Source organism: Rhinopithecus bieti, unplaced genomic scaffold (assembly GCF_001698545.2).
Source record: "Rhinopithecus bieti isolate Rb0 unplaced genomic scaffold, ASM169854v2 scaffold_31548, whole genome shotgun sequence".
Classification (NCBI taxonomy): domain Eukaryota; kingdom Metazoa; phylum Chordata; class Mammalia; order Primates; family Cercopithecidae; genus Rhinopithecus; species Rhinopithecus bieti.
The window spans coordinates 2,395,699-2,421,773 of NW_016814470.1; the positions used below are offsets into that span (position 1 = coordinate 2,395,699).

Here is a 26,075-nt window from a genome sequence, read left to right on the forward strand (position 1 = left end):
ATAAACAAAGTATAGCATATACCTACAATGGAATATTATTCAGCCTTAAAAAGGAATTAAAATTCTGTCACATGCCATGACACGGATGAAGCTTGAAGATACTATACTAAGTGACATAAGCCAGATACGAAATGGCGAATATTGTATAATCCCCCTTAGATGAGGTGCCTAGAGAAGTCAGATTCTTAGAGACAGAATGTATGAATAGAATGGTGGTTGCCAGGGACTAGGGGAGGAGGAATGGGGAATCAGTGTTCAGTGGGCACAGAGTTTCAACGGAAGGATGAAGAGGTTATGGAGATGGAGGGTGGTGATGGTTGTACAGGAATGTGAATGTATTTAATGCCACTGACCTGTACACTTAAAAATGGTTAAGATGGCACATTTTACATTATGTATATTTTACCACGATAAAATGATACTGTAAAGCAATATATTTTACATTTCAAAATGTTCATTTTGTAAGTGAAAAAAGGCAGTATGTATATAGTATAATCCCATTTTGTTAAAAAAAAAAAGGTGTGTGGGGTGTGTATGTGCAACCAGTTAGAAGGCAATATAGCAAAATGTTACGGGTGATTTTTGTGTTCTTTCTTATACCACTCTATATTGTCTCCAATGTTCATAGTGAGCTTATACTGCGATGAAAAGGAAAAAACAACAGATTTTTTTTTCAAACATAGAAAAGAACAAAAGAAGTTTCTGGCCTCTGGTAAGTTGAATAGAAGGCATTTGTCTCCTGTGCCAGAGTACCCCCTTTTCTCCCCACTGCCCCAGAAAGGGAGGCAGGGATCAGACAGAGAGACTGGGGACTAGGGGAGAGATGAGAGGGAATGAAGTGTCAGCCCGGGTTTCGAAGACCCAGGAGGCCATGGCTTCTAAGAGGAATGGGAGGGTGCCAGAAACATCCCGCCAGCCCTGCTACAAGGTGGAGACCTCAGGAACCCCAGGGAGCTCCCTTTCCCTCCTTGTAAGGGCTATGCCCTGAGAACCTGGAGAAACCAGTCCCAGGCTGGGCTCAGGAGGCCGGGATGGCACCTCCAGGCCTGCCAAGGTGAAATGGCCAGTTCTCACTGAGGCCCCCACTGCTCTCCCGACCCGAGCCCACACCCAGGAAGAGCCCTTACCATCGATGTCATACACCTGGAAGAGGAATTTGAGTTTGTCCATGGGGCTGCCGTGGATGAGCAGGGCCAGTGCCTCCTGCAGCTCCTGGAGGGTGATGGTGCCACTTCTATCGGAGTCAAATAGGGCAAAGAATCGCTCTGCAAAGAAGGACTGTGGGCGAGAAGGGTGGAATACAGCACAACTGTGGCCGCAGGGCCTGGACTTTGAATTCATTCACTATCTCCCTGTGTCTGGGGTGGTGGTGGGGGGCTGCACCGTGGTGTGGTGGCATTCAGGCAGGACTCAGGTGCCTGAACACCCATCGTGATCCGCTCTAGTGGAAGACCTGTTCTGATCCCTGCAGTAAGGATGGGCTTGATTTGGGCTTCAGGCCCCCTTCAGGCACTGGGCTTTGTAATTTGTGTGGGCTCTTTGCCCCCTACATACAATCACCCACCAGCCTTTAAATCTCAGCCTCTGGGTGGCCCCTTAACCAACACGGGAAAGGGTCAGACAGAGGGTCCTCCTGCGGGCTCCTTCCAGCCCTGTCTCACCCCACTTGGGGTGAGTGCAAGGTATGAGTGAATCTGGGAAGGACTTACAGATTTCACTGGAAGATCTGAGTCCTTTCTTTTGCTTGTTCTTAAGGGTGCCTACATTTTATACTTAAGGCTTGTTCTTTTTTTTTTTTTTTTTTTTTTTTTTTTTTTTTTTTTGAAGCAGAGTCTCGCTCTGTCGCCCAGGCTGGAGTGCAGTGGCGTGATCTTGGCTCACTGCAAGCTCTGCCTCCTGGGTTCACGCCATTCTCCTGCCTCAGCCTCCCAAGTAGCTGGGACTACAGGTGCCCGCCACCACGCCCGCCTAATTTTTTGTATTTTTTAGTAGAGATGAGGTTTCACCGTGTTAGCCAGGATGGTCTCGATCTCCTGACCTCGTGATCTGCCCACCTCGGCCTCCCAAAGTGCTAGGATTACAGGCATGAGCTACCACGCCCAGCCAAGTCTTGTTCTGAATAATCAGTTCCCTCATTCATTCACTGAGCAGTCTTGCCCTGTGTAGCCTCTGCCTGCCAGGCCTGGTGTTAGACCCTGGGAGCACAGAAATTAAGAAGACAGGCTTGGATGGGTGACCCAAAGATGCTGTGTCCTGGGATGCTCCCCTCAAGGCAGGGGGAGAACCCTGTGAAGCTCTAGTGTCTGACTTAATAAAACCATGAGGGGCTCACAAGTATGAGGTATAGGCCGAAGGCTGCTGTGGACTGACAACTTTGCCTTGGCTTTCTTCTTCATCCCCAGAATCCCTGGGTAGTACTTTTATCAGTCTCTACCATCCCGAATGCTCTTTGTCTTAAGATGTTTTACACCCTCCCATTTGGATGAGATTATCTCATTAGGCAGAATGGGATTTTTTCCTTCTTCATATTTGCTGTGGGAGGAGGCGTGGCGTTAGAATTCTGAGTAGTATCCCCAAGACCAGCAGGGGAGGGTCCTTCTGATTCAAGCAGGGCATTCAGATGCTCATCGGCTAGTCCCTGTCAAGGACCAGGCCGCTATTCAATGCCAGTCCCGAGGACAGCTGGGAGAGGCTGGCATTTTAGGCTCAGTCCTCCCTTCTCTGCTGATGTCTCCTGTGTGTCAGGGCATGCAGGCTGTGTGGGGTTGGCAGGGTAGCTGTGGAGCCTGGAGGACTAGGAACAGTGTGCCACGGCAGACAGGGCTTTAATGGTTATAGACCATTGACAAGCTTATCTTGAGAGGAAGCTTAAGTCAGAGCATCCGCTCTGCCCATGAGCCTAGTGGAAATTGTGAGGTTAATCATAATGCTTAAGATTTGACAAGCTACTGACTTCCAACTTCATGTGTTGTTTCGAAGACCCAGGAGGCCATGGCTTCTAAGAGGAATGGGAGGGTGCCAGAAACATCCCGCCAGCCCTGCTACAAGGTGGAGACCTCAGGAACCCCAGGGAGCTCCCTTTCCCTCCTTGTAAGGGCTATGCCCTGAGAACCAGGGCACATAACAATAAATGCAGGGCTTCCGCCTTGGTCCAACACTTGCCTCTTTCACATGCAGAGCTGATTTGAATTCTTGCAGGCTGATCTCCCCATCTTCTCCTGCAATGGTCTTAAACTGCTGAGTCACCCACCGGAGCCACCTGGCATCCTCCTTGGCACTCATGGTGCTGGGAGGCAAAGGAAACAGGTTTATGGGCTTGGGGTGGCCAAAGCTTCATGAGGTCTTATGGTGGTCCCAGGGCCTCCGCCTTGCTCTAACTAGAGCCCTGGGCCTCTGAGTTGAATTGGGTCAATCAGTTCTGGCTGTGGATTGGAGCTTCCCACAGCCGTTTCTCCTCCTCTCTAAGCCTCAGTCTCTTCCTCTTATCCTGAGTTGGCTGGCCCAAGCTTGCTTCTCTTTAGGTTCTGAAATGACAGGGCCCAAGTGAGGTGGACCCACACTGTGGGGATCAGGTCAGAGAGTGGCATGCTGCGACTGCATTAATTAACATCATGACAACAATGACTTTCCATCTTGCGTTTACACAGATCTTTATGGCTTTCCAAATATTTCCCAACACCACTACTTCCTTTGGTCTCTCTGACAGCCTGGTGGGCTCAGACATTTTGCAGAGAAGAAATAGGCCCAGAGCATTAAGTAACTTAGCTAAATGTATTCAGCAAGTTAGAGACAGAGATAGAATTCAAATTCAAGTCCAGCATTTTCTTCCATTCTGCCCCAAAGCCTCCACCCTCTGCTTAAATGCTTGTAGTACAAGATGGACCAAGCCAGGATTCAGCCCTCAGGTCTTAACTCTTCAGGCCCAGGTTGTCTTCTACAATGTCACCAGGGTATTGGCTGTCTAAAACCCTCACAGATGGGCTGTCTGTACTATGATCTAAACAGAGGTGAGTGATGAAATTAGGACACTTCCGTAGCATCAGGACCCAGGAAACCAAAATTGAGGCAGTGAGTGAGGAGTTACAGATTCTTATTACTGTAAATGTCCCCCTGGGAGAATGGCCTTGTCTATGGCTCAGAAGTGTAACATAACCCTAAATGAGTTAGCTACAGTAATCCTCATTCTTGGTGGATTTTGTATTTGCAAACCTGCCTACTTCCTAAAATTCATGTGTAACCCCTGAATCAGTACTCACAGCCCATCTGTAGTCATCTGTGGACATGCACTGAGCAGTGGAAACTGAATCACCCAATGATTTGCTCCCCACTGAGGTTGAGCAAGGCAACAATGCCTGCTTTCTTGTTTTAGTTCTCAGACAGTGAGTGCCCTTTTCATGATCTATCTAGTATTGCATTTTTCACACTTTCGTGTTTTTTGTTGGTGTTTTCACTGTTTAAAACAGCCCCCAACCATAATGTTGCGGTGCTGTCTAGCATTTCTAAGCGAGCAAAGACTGTACTGTGCAGTACGGAGGAAGTACATGTTAGGCACAAGTGACAGTGCTATTGGCCATGAGTTCAATGCCAACGAATCAACAATACGTATTTTAAAGATGTCTTTAAATAGAAACACACATAGAACAAGGCGACTTATTGATCATTTGACAAAAATATTGTGCCCTGAGGCTCACATGAGCCTAACTCTATATTTCCTTCTAAGAACAATGGTTCCAAATTCACTAATTCGGTGTTTGAGGTGACTTTATAGAACATAAATGAGAATTGATTTTATTTTTAAAGATTAAATAAATGTTAAAAATAAATGTACCAGTTTTCACATAAGCAACTAGACAAAGAATAAAATACATATCACACAAATGTAAGTACATACTACTAAATATAAAGTCAGAAATTAATGTATTAGAAAAACAAAAAAGTCAAAATGATACATTTATTTCAATTATGGAAATGGTTTTACAGATGTATGCATATAATACTTCTCTCTTATCTGTGAGGGATACTTTTTTTTTTTTTTTGAGGGGGAGTCTTGCTCTGTCGCCCAGGCTGGAGTGCAGTGGCCGGATCTCAGCTCACTGCAAGCTCCGCCTCCCGGGTTCCCGCCATTCTCCTGCCTCAGCCTCCCAAGTAGCTGGGCCTAGATACTTTTTAAGCCCCTTAGTGGATGCCTGAAACTGCAGATAGTAGCAAACCCTATACCGACTATGTGGTTCCTATATAATACATACCTATGATAAAGTTTAATTTGTAAATTAGCTACAGTAAGAAATTAACAATAGCTAATAAAATAGAACAATTATAACAATGTACAACATACTATAATACAAGTTATGTAAATGTGGTCTCTCTCTCTGAAAATATGTGATTTTACTGTACTCACCCTTCTTCTTCTTGAGATCTGTGGATCTGATAACAGAGATAGTGACTAAGTGACTGAGGGGTGGGCAGCGTGTATAGCGTGGATTCACTGAACCAAAGCGGGACAGAGCAGAAAGGCTCGAGATTTCATCAGGCTACTCAGAATGGCTGCAATTTAAAACCTATGAACTGTTGATTCTAGAATTTTCATGGGATATTTTGACCTTGGTTGACCATGGGTAACAAACCATAGAAAGTGAAACCGTGTGTAACAGGAGGCTATACTGTCCCTCAATACTCATCAAATTATTCTTTTCCTTTTCTTTATTTTTTAAAATCATGGTCTTATTTTTTATGCGAGGACAAGTCATAGTAAATTAAAGGGAAATTTAAGAATATTTTAAAAGAAATAACAATTTTAGACAGGCAAATCAGGAAGATAACAATCGTACAAGCCAAGGCTATATGATTCTTCCACAAGCCCCAGGGTAAGACATTGATGCCATGGTTTGTTAAATATTCCTTGCCAGTACACAGTGGGTAGCCACACGTATTGTTTACTATTTCACTGAGTCCTGGGCAGAAGTTTTGTTCCAAAAATTCATTAGGCAGCAAAGCTGTAAAGCCAGAATGCTGAAGTACTTAAACCATAACAGCCAAGATGCAATGGTTGCGAGATTTACTAATAGACCTGAAAAACTATCATAAACACAAAAGAGATGGTCATGAGAAGCATTGCTATGGAAACCACACTGACCTGCTGCTATGGCCAGTGCCAAATAAGTCACCATCATGAGAGTAAACATCATGATGAAGAAGGTGTCCACCTTTGTATTTAATCCTAACAAGATTAGGATTATTATACAGCATTATTTTTATAATGCAGGTATCATTATACAGGTAAATATAATACTTGGTAACATCTTGCTAGGTAGTAAATTAGATAACAGTTTTCCAAAGAAGTAAGATGACACTCTGTAGTATCCACTAATATATTTGTGTATAAAGAGCTTCTCTAGCACAAAGAGAGCTCTATGACTGATGCTGCTGAAACACTGGCTGGTGGTCAAGAAGAGAACCCTGGCTCTATTCGGGATTTCAGTAGAATCATTTTTTAGCCCAAAGTAAACGGCACCTATAACCAGCCTCAGTATGGTTGTGACAATTACCTGAGCTATAGAGGCCTGGGATTTACCCAGCAAGTTTTTGAATAAATGTATGAAAACACATCTGAGAGAAGGAGGTGGCATAGGTGACCTTGAAAGCTCAGATCTTCTTCTTTTTCTTACTCTCTGAGAGTTGATCTAATTCAGCTTTTGTTTCTCTGTTGAAGGAGGAGTTGACATAAACTCAGCTAATTTTTCTGTGAGTGGCTTATCTCTCTTAGCAGTCTCTATCGTCTCTGTGGCTTCACAGTCTTCTTCCTCTCTGTTTAATACCACAGCAGTGAATCTCCATTAATGATACCCAGGAAGAAGCCTGCAGGGTTATTATTGAACTCATAGTGGTAAGCAGTGGACACAAAGTACCCCAAGGCCTCCTAAGCAGGCCCATGGAACATTCCTCTTCCTGAGGCCAAAAAGGTGAGGCTATCAAACAACTTGAAGATGGAATATCGAGGCTGATGAATGGGGAGAAGATGATTGTTCATCCCTGCTTAGACATCCTTTTCGGGAACAAAAAGGTCAGCATTTGCTGTGCTTGAGTCCAATCCAGTTGTGGGCTCATCCAGGAACAAGATGAGAGGATCAGTAATAGGCTCCATTCCTATACTAGTCCTTTTTCTTTTTCCTTCTGACACGCTGCAGATAAATTGAATTCTAACCTTGAAATCTACTGCTCTATCCAGACCTAACTCTTGAATGACCATATTTATCTATTCATTTTTTTCACGATTCATCACAGTTCCCATTGGTATTCAATTGTATTTCTTTCTCAACTGGTTTTTGACCGTGTAGAACGCTGCTCTTCACTTTTTCTCGAAAACAGATGTTATGAAAACACAGCTCTTTCAGTAAATGCTTTCAGGTCTTTGGAGGTCATCTTGGGTAAGGCACTGGTGTTTCTTTGTGACATTGGGATAAAAACTTCGACATTACTGGAAGAAATCTGGAGAGTTTCTGCCTTTCTTTCCAGACACACACTCTCAGCGCAAATGGCTTTCACTATTTACTCACTCTGCTTAATAGCACTTGGGTTTATTCAAAGTTTCCAGTCTCAGGATCCATGTGCTCAGACGCAGAACATTGACCATCATTTATATAAATGTTGAGATGAGTCAGCTGGACCTTCCAAACAAACCCTAAAGAAGCAGCTTCCACTTAATAGTGCCACCAAGCATGTGCACTGTGCTTTCTAAATCATGAAGAGCTTTCTCAAATTCTCCCAGGCTCTTTTCCAGTCTGCCTCCTTCCATGTCAAAGTATCCATTTTAAATATGCAGATTATGGTACATCAATTATGCCTCAATATAGTGAAAAACAAGTTGGTTCTTTGAAAAAACTAAGAAGACAAGCATGATTAAGGATAAAAGAGAACAAAACCTCCAAATATACATTAATATTGAGAAAGGCAATAGAACTACAGATAAGGAAAGGGCTACTGAACTATAAGAATACTGTGTGCAAATGTTTGGTGGATTTAGAGAAATGAATTAGCTCCCAAAGAAGGTAACAATCTGAATGGACCAATAATTATTTAAAAATTCAAAATGGCGGTTAGGCCAGGTGCGGTGGCTCACCCCTGTAATCCCAGTACTTTGGGAGGCCGAGGTGGGCAGATCACGAGGTCAAGAGATCGAGACCATCCTGGCCAACATAGTGAAACCCTGTCTCTACTAAAAATACAAAAATTAGCTGGGCATGCTGGCACACGCCTGTAGTCCCAGCTACTTGGGAGGCTGAAGCAGGAGAATCACTTGAACCCGGGAGGCAGAGGTTGCAGTGAGTCGAGATCGCAGATGCTGTCTCAAAAAAAAAAAAACAAAACCAGAATTCAAAAGGGCAGTTAAATGCCAACCATTGAAAATAACGTCAGGACCAGCTTTTTTTTAGAGCTGAGTTCTATCTAATCTTCAAAGAATGATAAACCCAATGGTAAACCATCTTAGATCATAGAAAGAGATAGTAAGATTCCCAATTCGTTTTACAAAGCAAGCATTACCCAAATCCAATGAAAAGAGCATACGAAAAGGAAATTCTGTACAAGTTTAACTTATACAAAGCTTTAAGTAAAATATAACCGAATTAAATCTAGAAGTTTACTTAAAGAAAAAAAAAAACAGCCTTAGTTTAGTTAGTTAGAACCTAATTCGGTAGTTAAGAATTACTTAGTTTAGTAATGTAAGGATGGGTCATTATCAAGACACCTATCAACATAATTTTTGATGTCAACAAATTAAAGAAGAAAATAGTTTTATCATGTCAATAAATGCTACGGAAGCACCTGATAAAGTTCAACATTCATTCTTATTAAAACTACAAGAAAAATGGGAGGAAATTACCTAAACATAGCATGGATGTTTACAAACTAGTAATTTTTTCTCTTGTTCTATGATATTTGCAATGTTTATTTAGTTTCTCTAGTTTAATGCATTAAATTCAATCTCCAAATACTAGGTATTAGTGATGGCTAGTTTCTGGGCTCAAGGGAAATAGACCAAAATCAATGATCTATATCTATCTATATTTATATGCATATAAAAATGAACATCTATATCTATATATATGTTCATATTTATTTACATCTTTACTATCTATCTTATTAGCCAAAACAGTTACAAATGGAAATTTTTAAAAATCATATTTATAATTGTTATTAAAAGTTGGATAATTAAATAAATGCTTTTGGCAAAATGAACGTCTACATAGAAGAAAACAATTAGATAACTACTGTATACTATCTTATTTACATTTTCTGGTCAAATTATAAATACCTAAATGTAAAAATAAATAAGATAATGAGAATTAGCAGAAATTATAGGAAGTTGTATCATCTTTAAGTAGGGGCACAAGATGGAAATCCCAAAAACATTAAGGAAAATGATCTGTAGATCTGTAGATGTAAAAATTAATTTCTGCATGATAGAAGACAATACATTCAAAAGATAATAGGCTGAAGGAAAATATTCACAATAAGCGTGATGGAACGGGGACACCTGTTATAAAATAATAACTGAAAGGGCAACAATAACAGTTAATGCTTTTATTAGGTATTGATAAATTGCAGCTGTGTTAGTGTTCTTTTAACATAGAAGTCCTGTAAGTTCAATGGAAACAAAAACAAACAAACAGAAACCTCCAATGGAAAGCAGCAAAGGATATAAAAGGACAATTCATAAGAGAGAACTTGTATCGGTTGATAAACATTTGAAAAGATGGTCAATTCACTTCTCATGCCTGGGGAAATGGGATTTATAACAATTACATCTTTTGTAGTTGGGGGAAGAGCTATCAGAATGACAAAAGTTCAAAAGATTGGTAATATCCAATACACATAGTGCTGGTGAGAACACGAATTGGACAATCTTTCAGGGAGTTCAATTTTTAGGAATGTATCCTACAAAAATAAAAGTGTTACTACATGATGGCCCATATCCATCATCCACCCCCTGTGTACTAGATTGCCATTGGAAACAGCTAAGACCGCCTAAGTTATCTATAATAGGTGTGAATCGTTTTGAAGAAATACAGTAGCACTGTGTGGAAGGGAATCGTCAGGCTGTCAGCACTGGGCCTTAAAGAGGCAAGACTGGAGGGGAGAAAGAGGATTTCTGTTCCGTGTTGCTTTAAGCCTCAGAGTGATTGATCTGATGGTATCCATGGGTATATACCATTCTTGTGATAATCTTTGAAAACTCTTATTTTCAGATAATTATGGATTCACAAACAGGTATGAGGAATAATTCCTTTATTCCTTTATTCCATTTCTTTCAATTGTAATATCTCACAAAATTGTAGTACAATATCACAAAGAGGACATTGACATTGACAGAGTCAAGATGCAGAACTTCCCACCACTACAAGACTCTCTCAAGTTGCCAGTTCACAGCCACACCCACATCCCTCCCCATCCCCTTCCATGGACAGTGGGCAGTGGGCAAAGTCCTGACTCTCCACTGGGCTTCCTCTGACAGTCCCAGTCAGGAGAAGGAGGGGGTACCTCGTTACTGCCAGGTAAGACAATTAAAAAGCAAGCAAGGCTGGGGTTGGTGGCCCACACCTGTAATTCTAACACATTGGGAGGCTGAGGCAGGAGGACTGCTTGAATTAAAGAGTTTGAGACCAGCCTGCACAACATAGTGAGACTTCATCTCTACAAAAACTAAAAAAATTAGCCAGGCATGGTAGCATGCACCTGTGATCCCAGCTACTCTAGAGGCTGAGGTGGGAGGATGGCTTGAGCCTAGAAGGTCGAAGCTATAGTGAACTTTAGTCGCACCACTACACTCCAACCTGGGCAACAGAAAACCCATCCCTTATAAAATAAAATAAAATAAAATAAAATAAAATAAAATAAAATAAAAGCAAGCAAACAAAAAATCCCTCTCCATCCCCTGACCTTTAATCCTGTTCCGCCAGTGAGCTCTGGCCCGGGGTTTGGCTTCCCAGGGCAGCTTCTCCAAAAGGTGATACCAAGGGTGTTACTGGCCTCTTATCCCCCAGCAAATTAATACCTTAGTAAAACAAACATTTTACACGGCAGAACCTCACCCCAGAACACACCTGTGAGGCAAGTGGCTCAACAGGTACAGCCCACTGATCAGGTGAGAACCCGCCCTCCCAAGCACAGTTCCCAGCTTCAAGGGTCCAGTAACGCAAAAGAGTCTTGTGGGGGTGGGGGTGGTCTTCACTTGGTGGGAGAGGGGCACTGTCAGCCTCTCCCTAGGTTGTGTTCCAGCATAACTGTAATTCCCTATCAGAGCAGCGTTTTCTAGGTTAAAATAAGGGGTTACGGAGACCAAGGCTTCATCATTCAGGTAAAGCCTCCAGGTAGCAGGCTTCAAAGACAATAGAGTGTAAATGTTTCTTATCAGACTTAAAGAGTCTGTTCTATCAGTAATTCCACAAGGGAAGAGAGTATAATGAGGCATGTCTGGTCCCTCCTTCCCATTACGGCCTGAACTAGTTTTTCAGGCTAACTTTGGAATGCCCTTTGCTGAGACGACAGGTCCATTCAGATGGCTGAGGGGCTTGGATTTTTATTTTTGGTTTACAAATATATGTTTTAGTGCGTGTATGGATGTGTGTGTATATATATGCATCTATCATATAGGCTTTAGTGTGTGTATGGATGTGTGTATATATACGCATATATCACATATGCTTTAGTGTGTGTGTGTGTGCACGCATGCTTCAGTTTCCTTGTTTATTAAAAGCGTTAGTGATAGCTCACCTTGCAGAGTTGTGACGGGCATAGGACATCTGTCTAGCACCTGATGATTAGGTACGTACACATTTCTCTTCTCTTTTTCATGCCTATTAACTCACTTCACCTTCCAAGTCAGCAAGTCCTATATGGATTTCCATTTCCCAGAGGGAGCACACAGAGATGTCCTCCCAGGGCCCCTGCATTGACTCAGGGCAGAGCCAGGCTTAAGTGCCAGGCTTCAGACTCCTCAGGTTCTTCTCGCGGATCACCTGTCCAGGTCCTCACTCTCTCCTCGCCTATAAACTTGTGGTCCTAGTGAGTTACTGGAGCCGCAGGCAGCAAGGAGGGTGCTCCAGGCAGCCCCTGCTAGAGGCCAGTCCAAAGCCCTCAGGGCCCAACTCACTGTGGAGGACAGGGATGAGATGGGGCATTGAGAGAACCTGTAGCTAGAAGTATTAAGGGCCAGGACAATGCCCCCGCCCAGCCTCCCGCTGAGATAGGCCAGCTCCTGCAAGCTCCCAGGCAGGGGCTCCAGGCCCTCCAGTGTGCCAGGCACTTTACTGAGTATATTGGCCCCTTCTATCTTTGGTGCAGCCCAGTGAGGTAGGTATCATTCCTATCCCTGTGTACTAGAAGCAGCCCACAGCTGGAAGGGAGCTTCCCACCAGACCTTCTCATCCCTCGTGGCTTCAACATCAGCCAAGGAGCCTCTTTTAAGAGCTTCCTAGGTTTTTTCACATCAGCCCCAGAGAACCACTGTCCTGGGCCCAGCACCACACACTTCTTCCCACCCGCCACCCAACAATGACTCTGCTTCAACCTTCACTGATGGGACGCTCACTGCCTGTGCAGAAACCAAGCTTCGAGTGCCTGCTTCTCATGTTCCTGAGCTGAAGCCGGCTTCCCATCACTGCTGCCCAAGACATTCACGCTTCCCACTGACTTCTAGCCATCTTTTAGTGGTTTCAAGACAGCCCTCTGCAGCCCAAAAGGGCATTCACCTAACAACTAGTGGTTCCCAAACTGCAATATGTTCTTGCCAGAAACATGAGAGCTTGTAAGTATGTGCATTCTTACCCACCAATCTTGGGGTGGGGCCCAGGAATCTGCACATTTCACCTGCACCCTGGATCTTGTGACCCACGCATGGGTGACCCACCCGTGCACCTGGAGAAATGCTGCCCTGGGGGTTAAACACCCTCCACCTTCTTCACCTCTCGGGACCCTCGGGAAGGCATTCCACAAAGCATTCTGGAGAATTCTGGAAAAAGGGCTGCACGCAAGTGCTAACCCAGGGAGGGCGGGGAGGAGGTATCTGCTGTTCACCTCCCACTTCTCAGAAATAAGATCAGTGTGGTGAGCTTGGGAGAGGGGAGAGGTAACTCTGGGAAGGGACTGAGAAGAGACTGGGACAGCCAGGGTGATGTAGGTGGTGAGGGAATAGGGAGGGAAGGAAGGTAACACTGTAGATAGCAGGAAGGCGCTGGGAATCTTCAGATTTCAGAGCTCAAGGGGAACAATGTGCTCACCAGAGGCCAGAATTTACCCCAGGAGACCAGGATTTTAGGTCCAGCCTTGCTTTGTACCAGCTGAATGACCAACCCACAAGCATCTCTCCAACAAAGGGCTGTGACGACTAAATGAGATGCTGTTTGGAAAAGTGCAACTGGAAAGCATTGTACAAATGCTGTATATTGCTATTACACTGACTTGGCCAGTTCTTTATTTTACAGATGAGAAAACAGGCCCAGAGAGGGCTGGTGACTTATCCAAGATTGCCCAGCTTGCTAGTAGCAAGGCAAGAATAGATCTCAGATCTTCTGACTTCTGCCCAAGGCAGACACAGTCACCTTTTGTAGATCCCACAAAGGCAAATAATCCCACCTTTCCCTTGTCCCTGGCATGGAAAGCTGGACAAATGAGTCACTCACCCTCTACAGCCTTCAGAGCCTATCTGGGCTGGGTCTCCAGACGTGTTCATCTTCTCCTGTCTTCCAGATCACAGGTCCCAGAAAGACTGCTGTCCATAGGGCTGCCTGCACTGTGTAGCCACCCCTTTAACTCCTCCTCTTCCTGACGCCTGAAGACCTGCTCACACCCACAGTCCCTCATAAGACTGGTGGCTGAGTTGGTCTAGAAAAATCCCAACCAGGAAGCATGGAATGCAGTGGGGCAAGAGTTTTATTCCGAAGGATGAGCTGTCTTCCATCTGGCCCAGTATCTTCTCTTTCCTTTCCTCAAAAATACTATGATGAAGCTAGGTTATCTAGGAATATACTGTGGAAACAATCAACAGCTCCAGGCAGGCCCTGCTTATAAGTCAAGCAAGACTTCGCCAATAACAATAATATCAATTATCAACAAAAATGTTTAAGCACTCACTCTGAGCGCTAAGAACTTTGCATGTATTGCTCAGTTTAATTCCTAACACAGCCCTGTCTGGTGGGTGTTGGCATGATTCTATTGATTAGGAAAGTGAAACAGAGGTAAAGTAATGTGTCCAGTGGGCTCAGCACAAATTTTACAACTACATTGGGCTGACTGTGGAGACTGTGCAGTTAACCACCTACGGAACTAAACGCAGTCTCGACATACTGTGTAAAACTATATTGAAACAATCACATGCAGAGGTTCCTAGCCCAAAGAGCCTGGGGGAAAAAAGTGGGACTTGCAAGCTATTTTGTTTTAAACTTAAGGGAAATTGTGTAATTACTTAGGTAATACTACTCTGCGATTAAAATTCAAAGTGTTTATACTTTTTGTTTTGCCTGTAAAGCGATCAGCTCTGGATGATAACCCTGGTCATCTGGTGCAGATTGGGATGTCCTAGTGGTGATTTTAGATGTCTCTGGTTAATTTCCAAAATCAGGGAAATGATTAGTTATCATCATGATTTTGTTTTAAAGCAGAGTGCTGCAAGAAATTTCTCCCAGTATGTGGCTCATGGTGTGGGTACCCTAAAGGGATCCTTTGGTGCTAGCCATGTCAAGTCTTCCGAACCAGCAGGGGCTCACTGGAAGCCCCTTTGCTGTCACTCACATATTTTTCTACCTATAGGCTCAGCCAGTTCTCATTTGTTTGGAGCCAGTCCCAGGACAAGTTCTACAGAATTTCAGTGGTCTTTTGGTAATCTCTAGAAATGGAGTGCTCCCATGCCTGGATAGCAGCAATTCTGGAGGCTACTTTGACTATTTCGATAGTTTTCCTGGCAAAGTAAAGAGAGATACAAACGCATTCCATTAAATCAGTTCAGGAATAATACGTAGGAAATAGAAAATTCTTTTGAGGAAATAAGCCAAGCAGTAAATATGAATTATACTTTAAAGTTATGGCCAGCTAAGGGAAAAAAGCAAGAATGAGAAGATGTGAGACAGAGCTGCTGGTACCCACTGGAATTGTAACTCTCTGTATATGTCTCTTTCTGTCCCACTGGACCGCGAGCTCCTAAAGGCAAGATCTGTAACTCATTAATTTTGAATCCCAGGAAACTAGCACGAGCTCACTATATCATGGGCATTCCATGTATGTTTGTGGAATGAATAAACCTGCCTCAATTCAACAAATACTTAGGAGAAACTATGTGCCAGGCCCTGATTGTATAGAGAGAGACAAGTAAGATAATCCAGCATGGTAAATGAAGATACAGAAGTGTGTTGCGAGACAGCGCTGGGAAGGGAGAATCGGGAAGACTTCCCAGTGAAAGTGACTGATCTGTAGTGGGTTTTGGAGAATGAGTAGGAGTTTGCCAGGTGGAAACGGAAAAGGACATTCTGGGCAGCTGGAAGATGGTATAGAAAGGCATGAAATGAGAATGCGTTCTGTGTTTCTGGAACTATAAGCAGTTCAGGTAATGACCTGGAGATGCACACATTTGAAAGCAGAACTGGGGCAGGGAACAGGAGTCAGGTCATGACAAACTTGGCAGGAAGAGAGCTAAAGGCCTAGGATTACCTAGGAGCTAGGAAGCCAGTAAGCAATGCTAAGCAATGGAGCAACACATCAATACTCGCCAAAGTTCTGATAACTATCTAGTTCATATCCCAGTATCTGGACAAAATGCAAGTTTTTACAAGGGAAGTAATAAACATTATGAAAAAAAAATTTTTTTTTTTGAGATGGAGTCTCACTCTGCTGCCCAGGCTGGAGTGCAGTGGCATGATCTTGGCTTACTGCAACCTCCGCCTCCTGGGCTCAAGCAGTGTTCCTGCCTCAGCCTCCCTAGTAGCTGGGATTACAGCCATGCACCACCAGGCCCAGCCAATTTTTGTATTTTTAGTGGAGGTGGAGGTTTCACCATATTGGTCAGACTGGTCTCGAACTCCTGACCTCAAGTGATCCACCTGCGTCAGCCTCCCAAAGTGCTGGGATTGCAGACATGAGCCACCGTGCCTAGCCAGAAAATGTATTTTTAAAAGAGTCTTTTTTCTAACAAAACGTTTGGAAGGAGAGATTTTTTTTTCTCTCAATGACACTTTCTTATAATTACACAAATTATAAACATTAATTATCAGGCGAAGGCTTGTGGATTGCTTGAGCTCAGGAATTTGAGACCAGCCTGGGCAACATGGCAAAACCCATCTCCACCAAAATACAAAACATTAGCTGGGTGTGGTGGTGTGTACCTATAGTCCCAGCTACTCAGGAGGCTGAGATGGGAGGATCGCTTGAGGTAGAGGCTGCATCACACCACTGCATTCCAGCCTGGGTGACAGAGTGAGACCTCATCTCGATTTTAAAAAATAATTATTATTATTATTTAAAAATTAGAAAAAAAAGCCTAAAAGCACAAACAAAGAGTAAAAATCAGTGTAATCCACTCACCTAGATTAAAATCACTGCTAAAATGGAATGTTTGTGTATTTCGGGTTGCATACAGAAGGTAGCCCAGCATGGGATTCAGAGTGGGGTTGTGTCTGATGAGCTCACTTGCCTAAGCTAGTTTGCCTTGTTGAGGCAGGTTTGCCACTGAGGAGGAAGCTGGATTTGTGGGCTTCAGGTGGTTCCTCGGGAACAAGGGAGAGTGTGGGTCTCTTCTCCAGCTTTACCCTGGAACTCTGATCTGAGACCTGAAGAAAGAAGTGGGGGGCTCTCCCTAATTTTGCATGGAATTTGGTGTGGTTCTGGTATTATTTGGCTACTCAGGGGTTGTGAATTTTGGAGGCCCAGAAGAGAGCTCCTGCACTGGGAGGTGCTTTCCAAAGAGACACAAACTCTGGGGCAATGGAAGAAGAGATCCCCTCCAAAGGCTGTCAGAGTGACCAGATGTGAGTGGCCGGCTTGTGAGTGCTTGTGAGGTGCCTACCCAAGAAATAGCTGGGGAGTACTGGGAGTTGGCTGAGGGAGGCTGAGACCCTGCAGTCAGCCAAAGGGGTGCATCCATGCTAATATCCTTTCCCTCACACCCACGAGCTGGAGCCAGAAAAGTAAGAAGTGGTCTCTTGGGACTTCTGGTTGAGATGCATCAAGTTAACTCTTTGAGTTCAGTCTTTGAGACCTCCCCATCTGTGTCACACACAAAGCGATGAGAGATAAAGTCTTTTTTTTTTTTTTTTTTTTTATTCAGAGGGAGTTTTGCTCTTGTTGCCCAGGCTGGAATGCAGCGGTGTGGTCTCGGCTCACTACAACCTCCACTTCTGGGGTTCAAATGACTCACCTGCCTCATCCTCCTGAGTAGCTGCAATTACAGGCGCCCGCCACCACTCCCAGCTAATTTTTTGAATTTTTAGTAGAGATGGGGTTTCGTCATATTGGCCAGGCTGGTCTTGAACTCCTGGCCTCAGGTGACCCACCCGCCTTGGCCTCCCAAAGTGCTGGGATTACAGGTGTGAGCCACTGCGCCCGGTTTAAAAGACTGCCTGCTCTTGAAAAACAGACAAACATCTCTATTGACCAGAGATAAGGCAGAAATACGCAATGGAAAGTGAAACTGAAGCTACAGTCCTGCACAGCTCCAAGTCCAGAGGCAAGCAGAGGCTGCTGCAGGTGAAGCGGTGTGAACCCCTCATCTGAGGGGGCAGCTTGTGACTGCAGTGAGCACCAAGAATGAAGCACTCAGACAATTCCAGCTGAGCAGGGTGGGAGCAGCTCCTCTGAGGGAGTGCCACTCTAAGATCTGTCCACCGAATATTTATTGAGAGAGCTTGTTTAAACTACAATTCAAACAAAAGGCATCCACTAGGTGGCTCTTTGCAGCTGGGCCATGAGACACATATGGCCTTGGAAAAACACATAGACCATAGTCTCAGGAGGCTGTTTTCAGTGCTCCTTATTACACTTTCTTTTCCTTGTCCCGTTTTCAGGGTCAAGGAGTTTCAGTCTCATGCACAAACAACATGCACAGAGTGCCTTGGTATTTTTCCATGTCTCAACCTCAAATGCCTTGTACATAAGCTTGAATATATTGCCATGCACCCTCCACAGAGAGGACCCTGCCTATGGCAGATCACTGAAAAGAGCTAGGACTGGCCATTGTTGGGACAATTATTTATATCTTGTATTTAGGAGAGAAGAAGAAATTGACATAGCCTGATAGTGAAGAAGTAGACTGGGTCAACTGCTCCTTGGTGATTGGATCCACAATAGCCTCAGGATTTCCATGAACAGGAGCCTTGAGACACCAATACAAGGCCAGAATTGAACTAGGGAGCCCAGGAAGTGGGGTGAAAGCTACCACAAAACTTTTAGATGAGGACTGAACACTAACATGTGCATGCTTCCACACACACACGCACACATACCCACACACTCGCTGACACAATTACCATTCAGGGTGAACAAGTAAGCTGCCATTCCAAAAGATCTGAAAAAGAATATAAAGAATGCTAAGAAAAATAGCCAATCAAACCAGTAATAGGGAGAAGAACTCATACTTTAAGAAGTGAAAATCATAGACTCTAAGCATGTTTAGAATCCTCAAAAAAGAAAGGAAAGAAAAACAAGTATTAAAAAAAGAATAAGAACTTATAAGATGGGCAGCACTGAAGTGAAATAGCCAGTCACGAAAAGATATTGTATGATTCCACTTATGTGAAGTACCTGGAGGAGTTAAATTTATAGAGACAGAAAGCAGCCAGAGGCTAAGGGGAGAGGGGAAATGGGGAGTTACGGTTTAATCATGTAGAGTTTCAGTTTTGCAAGATGAAAAGAGTTCTGAAGATAGATGGTAGTGATGGTTGCACAATGTATTAATACCACTAAACCAGGAAGTATTAACTTTCTGAAGCCTTTTGACATAGCCAAATAGCTTTCCAAGAACTGTGAAACAGCTGGGTACAGTGGCTCACGCCTGTAATCCCAGCACTTTGGGAGGCCGAGGCAGGCAGATCACTTGAGGTCAGAAGTTCGAAACCAGCCTGGCCAACAAGATGAAACCCCATCTCTACTAAAAATATAAAAACTTAGCCAATCGTGGTGGCGCATACCTGTAGTCCCAACTACTAGGGAGGCTGAGGCAGGAGAATCGCTTGAACCTGGGAGGTGGAGGCTGCAGTGAGCCAAGATCGTTCCACTGCATGCACTCCAGCCTGGGCGACAGAGTGAGACTCTGTCTCCAAAAAAAAAAGAATTGTGAAACAATTTTCACTCCCCACCATGTTCTAAGAGAATGTCTGTTTTGCCAAACATCTGGTAATACTAGGAATTCTGTTTTAAAATAGTAGTCCCATTAGGCACAAAATATTTTGCTATTCTTTTTTGCCTTTATCTGATTATTGAGTAAGTAAAATATCATTGGGGAAGGAAAAAAAACCCATGAAATCCTCTTCTCTTCATTTCTTGGGTAAAGTGGAGCATATTTTACTGTAGAGGAGAGAGCCAGCTTTTTAAAATCTCTAGCCATGCTCCCAATTTGTTGTGGGCTTTTTTTGAATAAAGTGCTTTTTTTTTCCTACATTCTTCCCCAAAGGCAAGGCATGTTTTGACTCTAGCTGTCCACTGAATTACTTGTTGATTCTTTTCTTTTCTTTTTTTTTTTTTTTTTGAGGTGGAGTCTCGCTCGGTCGCCCAGGCTGGAGTGCAGTGGCACGAACTCGGCTCAGTGCAAGCTCTGCCTCCCGGGTTCAAGCCATTCCTCTGCCTCAGCCTCCCAAGTAGCTGGGACTACAGGCGCCCACCACCACGCCCGGCTAATTTTGTATTTTAGTAGAGATGGGGTTTCACCATGTTAGCCAGGATGGTCTCAATCTCCTGACCTCGTGATCTGCCCACCTCAGCCTCCCAAAGTGCTGGGATTACAGACGTGAGCCACCTCACCCGGCCTACTTGTTGATTCTTACCCCTAATTGAAGTCCTGAGTCTGTAGCCTACTTGCTATATGGTGGAAATGTTGGTATGCCACTTTCACCTGCCAGGATATACCAGGAAAGGCAGATGACCTGTAGAAATGATGTGAACAAACGCAGGCAGGACGATGGGCCCCCTGTCTGTGCCCACCCTGAGCCGGCTCCACTGTTAGTGCCCTGGAGCCTGCCCTCCCTCACCCACTCAGGGAGCTCGCAACCATCCCCTTGCCTCTGTATCATTTCTCCCTTCTCTGCTGGATCATTCTTTTGCCAGTGATTACCCAATTTCCCTGCCCTCCTTACTAGCAAAACTTCTTGAAAATATTGCCTATACTGTTTCCACTTCTTCATTTTCTAATGTAAAAATTTTGTTTTAATTTTTTTTTGTCTATCTATTTATTTATTTAGAGACCAGGTTATAAGACTGGCTACATTTTTATATTTTTGGTAGAGATGGGGTTTCACCATGTTGCTGAGGCTGGTCTGGAACTCCTGGGCTCAAGCAATCCACCTTCCTTGGCCTCCCAAAGTGCTGAGATTATAGCCGTGAGCCACTATGCCTGGCCAATTTTTTTAATTTTTAGAACCCTCTCTAATCAGAGTCTGTCCTCAAAAAATCATTTCTTAATATGATTACCAATAACCTCCTTCTGGCCAAAGCCAGCAGTCATCCTCACTCCTCAGTAGCATTTGACAGAGGCACAGTCTTTCCTTCTTGAGCCGCTGTCTTCACTTGACTTCCAAGATCCCACCCTCTCTGGCTTTCCTTTCTAACTCACCATCTCCTCACAATGTACTTACTTATTGATGGATCCTGTTCTTTTATCTGATCTTTACAAGTTGGGCCCAGTCTTCATACCTCTTTTCTACATAGACTAACTTCCTTGTTGAGCTCATCTAGCCCCATGGTTTTCAGAATCATCTACAGAGCAGGTCTCCAAATTCTGTGTCCAATCCCAACCTTGGCTTTGAACTGTGATGTAATTGGTACAACTGCCTACTTAACATCGCCATTTGAATGTCAATACACATCTTAAACTTAGCATGTCTCAAACTGGACTCGTGGTATCTCTAACTCTGAGCCACTGTGGGATTCCCCTCTTAGTATACGACTCCCTCCCACTTCACCTAGTTGTTCAGACTGAGAGCCTTCGAGTACTCATCTGTTTTTTCCCCATATACCCCACATCCAACTTACAAGCAAATCCTGTTGCTTCTACTTTAGAAATAGATTCGGCATCTAGCCATTTCTTACCCTCTCTGGGTACAGCTAGCACCCCAGCCAAAGCTCCACCACTACACACCTGGGCTGCTACGACAGCCTCCTAACTTGCCTCTCTGTTCCACCTTTGTCATCTATTTTCTACTCAGCTGCCCTGAAATACGTTGAAATGTAAGTTAGATGAGGTTACTCCCCTGCTTACAATCTTCAGATGACGTCTCATCCCACTTAACCCCCGAAACTTCCAAAGTACCTCCCTGCATGGCCCCAGGACCTGTCTGCCCTCATCTCTTGCTCCTCACCTTGCTCACTCGTCCTCAGCCACACTGGCCTCCTCAGTATTTCCAGAATACACCAGGTACACCCTGTCCCAGGGCCTTTGCACTGACTCTCCCCTTTGCCTGTGTCAGAGGAGTGTGAACCAGAGCAACTCCATCTTGAGTAGGGGCTGAGTAAAATGAGGCTGAGACTTTCTGGGCTGCATTCCCAGATGGTTAAGACATTCTAAGTCACAGGATGAGACAGGAGGTTGGCACAAGGTACAGGTCATAGGGACCTTGCTGATAAAATAGGTTGCAGTAAAAAAGCCAGCTAAAACCCACCTAAAGCCAGTCAAAACTAAGATGACCACGAGAGTGACCTCTGGTCGTCCTCACTGCTACACTCCCACCAGCGCCATGACAGTTTACAGATGCCATGGTAACATCAGGAAGTTACCCTATCTGGTCTAAAAACGGGAGGCATGAATAATCCACCCTTGTTTAGCATATCATCAAGAAATAACTATAAAAATGGGCAACCAGAAGCCCTCGGGGCTGCTCTATGGAATAACTATTCTTTTATTCCTTTACTTTCCTAATAAACTTGCTTTCACTTTACTCTATGGACTCGCCCTAAATTATTTCTTGCAGACATCCATGAACCCTCTTTTGAGGTCTGGATTGGGACCCCTTTCCTGTAACACCTGGAACAGTCTTACCTTAGAGATCAACATGGTTAACTCCCTCATGCCCCTCAAGCTTTTGCTTATATCACACTTTCTTAATGAAGTTTAACCCTGAGCCCCTGGTTTACTGTTGGATGTCACCCCACCCCACACTACTGATCCCTATTACCCTGCTTCACTCTTTTCTCACAGCATGGATTATCTTCCCACATACCATATAATGTGCTTAATTATTATGTTTATTTTTTTTTGTCTGCTTCACCTGACTAGAATGTGAACTCCATGAAAGTAGGAACTTGCGTCTGTTTTATTCACAAATGAATCTGAAAAGACTAAAGCATGTTAAATTAAGTTTAACCTCAAGCTGTCTCTTTACGTATTTTAAGTTTGGCCTAAAGCTTTCTCTGCACACAGTGAACTGGAACCTACTCCTGTGTCAATCACTGAGTTTCAACCAAACAAAGGTGGGCAACTCTTCAAACTGCTTTCAGATAAGGCAAATGCCAAGCTGTAACCAATCCAGCTGTTTCTGTATCTCACTTCCATTTTCTGTACATCGCTTTTCTTTTTCTGTCTCTAAATCTTCTTTGACCATGTGACCGTGCTAGAATCTCTCTGAACCCATTCCGATTTGGGGGCTGCCCAATTTGTGAATCATTATTTGCTCAATTAAGCTCTATTAAATTTAATTTTCTAAAGTTTTCTTTTAAAATGGTGTCAGAAGTGGGATCCAAAGTAGTGCTCCCAGCAACCCCCAGGAGCATCAAGTGACCAAGTGTAGTAGTACTTGCCAGACTCTTTCCATCCATTACCCTCCCACAGCAACTGGACATCATGGGTAAGTTCTTTCTCAGATTCCAAAGCTGCGTGGATTTGTGTTTTCAACCCTCTGAGTTTATTTGAGCAAATCTTTCATTTAAACTGGGTTTCGAAGTTATGACAAAAACTGGACTGGGTCCAATAATGGATTAGATTCCATAATTAACTTTGTGTATTCAGTTAGAGGCCTCACATGTCTGATGGGGTCAGAGAGAAACTGGCAGTAAATGATAACACTGCTGGGGTTATAAACTTCAGCTTTGAAAAATTCACAGGGATTTGTGATCCAATGCCTTTGTTTTGTTTTCTTGCATGCTCAGGTAGAAAAACCATTATTAGTTAAGTTGATTCTTCGCTAAGTGGATCTGAGAACCAAAGCCAAGATTCAAGGTAAAAATGGGATCTCCAATTTCCAAAAAACTAAATATACTACCTTCTGGTTATGCCTATCTACACATACATAAGTGTTAGGCCCTGGAAGCAGCAGACACTTACAAAAATGGCAGAATGTTACAAAAGGTCATTTAAAATTAGAGCAGAATGTTCCAAATGAACAACACTGCAGCTTAAGAAATGCATTTAAAAGTGAGGGGCCCCAGATTAGTCTCCTCCAGGATGCCTATTGATGTACAGAAGCTTCTAAAGAGAGTTCAGTATTTTTATTCCCTCTTTTAAAAGTCTCTTTACAGAAGGCAAGTGGAAAGCTTAAGTGACTGACAACAAAATTGGATCTGCTACCCTTTGGCTTAGTTACTATCCCACCCTGAAGGTGAAAAAAAAAAACAAGAAACTATTCTGGCCGGGTGCAGTGGCTCATGCCTGTAATCCCAGCACTTTGGGAGGCTGAGGCAGGTGGATCACCTGAGGTCAGGAGTTCGAGACCCACCTGGCCAACATGGTGAAACCACATCTCTACTAAAAATACAAAAATTAGCCAGGCTGGTGGCACATGCCTGTAATCCCAGCTACTCGGGAGGCTGAGGCAGGAGAATTGCTTGAACCTGGGAGGTGGAAGTTGCAGTGAATTAAGATCGTGCCACCTCACTCCAGCCTGGGCGACAGAGCAAGATACCAGCTAAAAAATAAAAGACTATTCTGAATAAAGTGTTTATAAAAGATATGTGCACAGGTGTAAAGTAGGCTCACTTCTTTTCCAGATCTATCCATGGTGAGTCTAGGGATAGAGAATGATTTCTATGCCCTATTTCTTAGTGGACTCCACCCTAAACTCAGTAATTTTAGCTAATAAACAAGAGCTAAGTTTAAAAGATCACCTATTGAACTAAAATACTTACTTCTGGCATTCAACTGGCTATCCATAAACACTTTTATAGGAGAAATTTAAATCTATGAAGGAAATTTCCATTTGTAAATGTTTTAGCTCTATTCTTTTGAGATATACATTTTCTACCTTGTTTAACCTGTTGAGTTATCTTTGTAAAAGGCAAATTGTTGCACAGATAACAATTGCTTAGGGCAATAAAATCAATAATTAAAAGATTAACAGTTTAAATGGGGAAAAAAACTAAAAGCTGACAAGAATTACTTATAAAAACTACAAGATCTGCTTCTGTTTGTGTCTATATGACTATATGTCACTATGTGGCATGTGTATATGATAATATTTGATAAATAAAGCTAGGTTTTAAATGTTGGTAAAATAGAAATGACTCAAAAATTATCAGTTAAATATAATTCAGACATTTTTGCCTGGGTTTACTAGTCAGACAGGCTTATGCTGTCTTTGTTACATGTTTCAAGGTCATAGTACTACTGTTTCTGTAATATTTCTGTTATTTGTTTGATTTGACTTTGAGCTTACATTTTGAGTTTTAAGCACCTGGATTCTGAATACGTGATCATGGTGAGGTCTGTTATATATAAAGTTTTGGTGCCACAAAAGGAATGGCACTCAAATATAAAATTTTCTTTTTAATTCTCAACAAGGCAAGGTACTTCTATATAGAAGGGTGCACCCTTACAGATGGAACAGTGGTGAGTGCACACTCAGACAAGGGAGGGGAAGGGGTTCTTATCCCTGAAGCACGTGACCCCAGCTGCTGTGTTGTTCCTCTATTGGCTAGGGTTACACCACACAGGCTAAGCTAACTCTGATTGGCTAATTTAAAGAGAATGATGGAGTGAGTGCTTTGGCGAGAGTCAGGGCAGAGCAGGTAGCAGGTAATCAGAATGAGTTAGGGTGGAACAGGTGATTGGTATGAGTTAAGATGGTGTAGGTGATTGGAATGAGTCAGGGTGGAGTAGGTGATCAAAAAGGATTGCTTTAGAGGAAGTTAAGTTTAAAAGTAGAAGGCAAAGAATTGAACATATTGACACATTAATTCTTTGAAAAGAAATTTAGAACTCATATCTAACAGGCCTGGGAACATGTTCTCAGTGCCTACACTGAAGCTATGAGGCAGAATCAAGCCTAATATGTCCGCTTCTTCTCTGACCCAGTTTTACCTCCTGGCTATTCTGGGAGGGGTCGATCCTTCAGGCACTATCTTCACAGCAATGTCTTCTGTCCTGAACTCTATACCTGGTATGTAAATTCAGGATTCAGGCCCTCCTCTTTATAGCCATCCTGGGTGCTATGTAGCTACTTGAGACCCAGGATGACTAAAAAAGACAAAGGCAGGGTACCTGTGTTATAGTTTCAAAATTACTTTCAAAAACTTGAAATATTGAAGTTATATTATGTTAGACAATAGATCATTATAAAGTATATGAGTCATTTTAAGAAGATTAAAATACCAAAATATTAATTAAACATAATTTTATATAGTTTGGCATCTTATTTTATATGGTATTAAAAGCTAAATGTATTTAAATGTAATAAATGGTAATTTGAAGAAACACCTTTCTAAAAAATTATAAAATGGTTTTCATCTACAAATACTGACATAAGACAGTTCAAAATTACTTCCTAGAATTTCACGAGAAATTAGGGTCACTAATAGTTAAAATGGTAGATAATATACGTAATCAGAACCACTAGATATAAGAAAAACAATTTTTTATACAGAGTGTACAAACAACAGAAAGACATGGTTTCGATAAA

General features: G+C 43.1%; 1 protein-coding gene and 1 pseudogene across 3 annotated transcripts in view; both read right to left on the reverse strand.

Annotated features, from left to right (window-relative positions):
• Window positions 1–26,075, reverse strand: part of NOX5 (NADPH oxidase 5) — a 132,097-nt gene that overhangs the window by 32,499 nt on the left and 73,523 nt on the right. For 2 of the 3 annotated variants that reach the window (XM_017851141.1, XM_017851140.1), the window contains exons 1-3: window positions 13,677–13,767; window positions 3,163–3,286; window positions 1,128–1,278 (exon numbers count right to left, since the gene is read on the reverse strand). In XM_017851141.1, the coding sequence (XP_017706630.1) occupies window positions 1,128–1,278; window positions 3,163–3,286; window positions 13,677–13,726 (325 nt within the window). In that variant the 5' untranslated portion in view covers window positions 13,727–13,767. Of the gene's footprint in view, window positions 1–1,127; window positions 1,279–3,162; window positions 3,287–13,676; window positions 13,768–26,075 lie in introns of those variants that run through there. The other variant, XM_017851142.1, reaches the window with a different exon arrangement.
• LOC108514723 (ATP-binding cassette sub-family G member 2 pseudogene) lies at window positions 5,766–7,276 on the reverse strand (annotated as a pseudogene).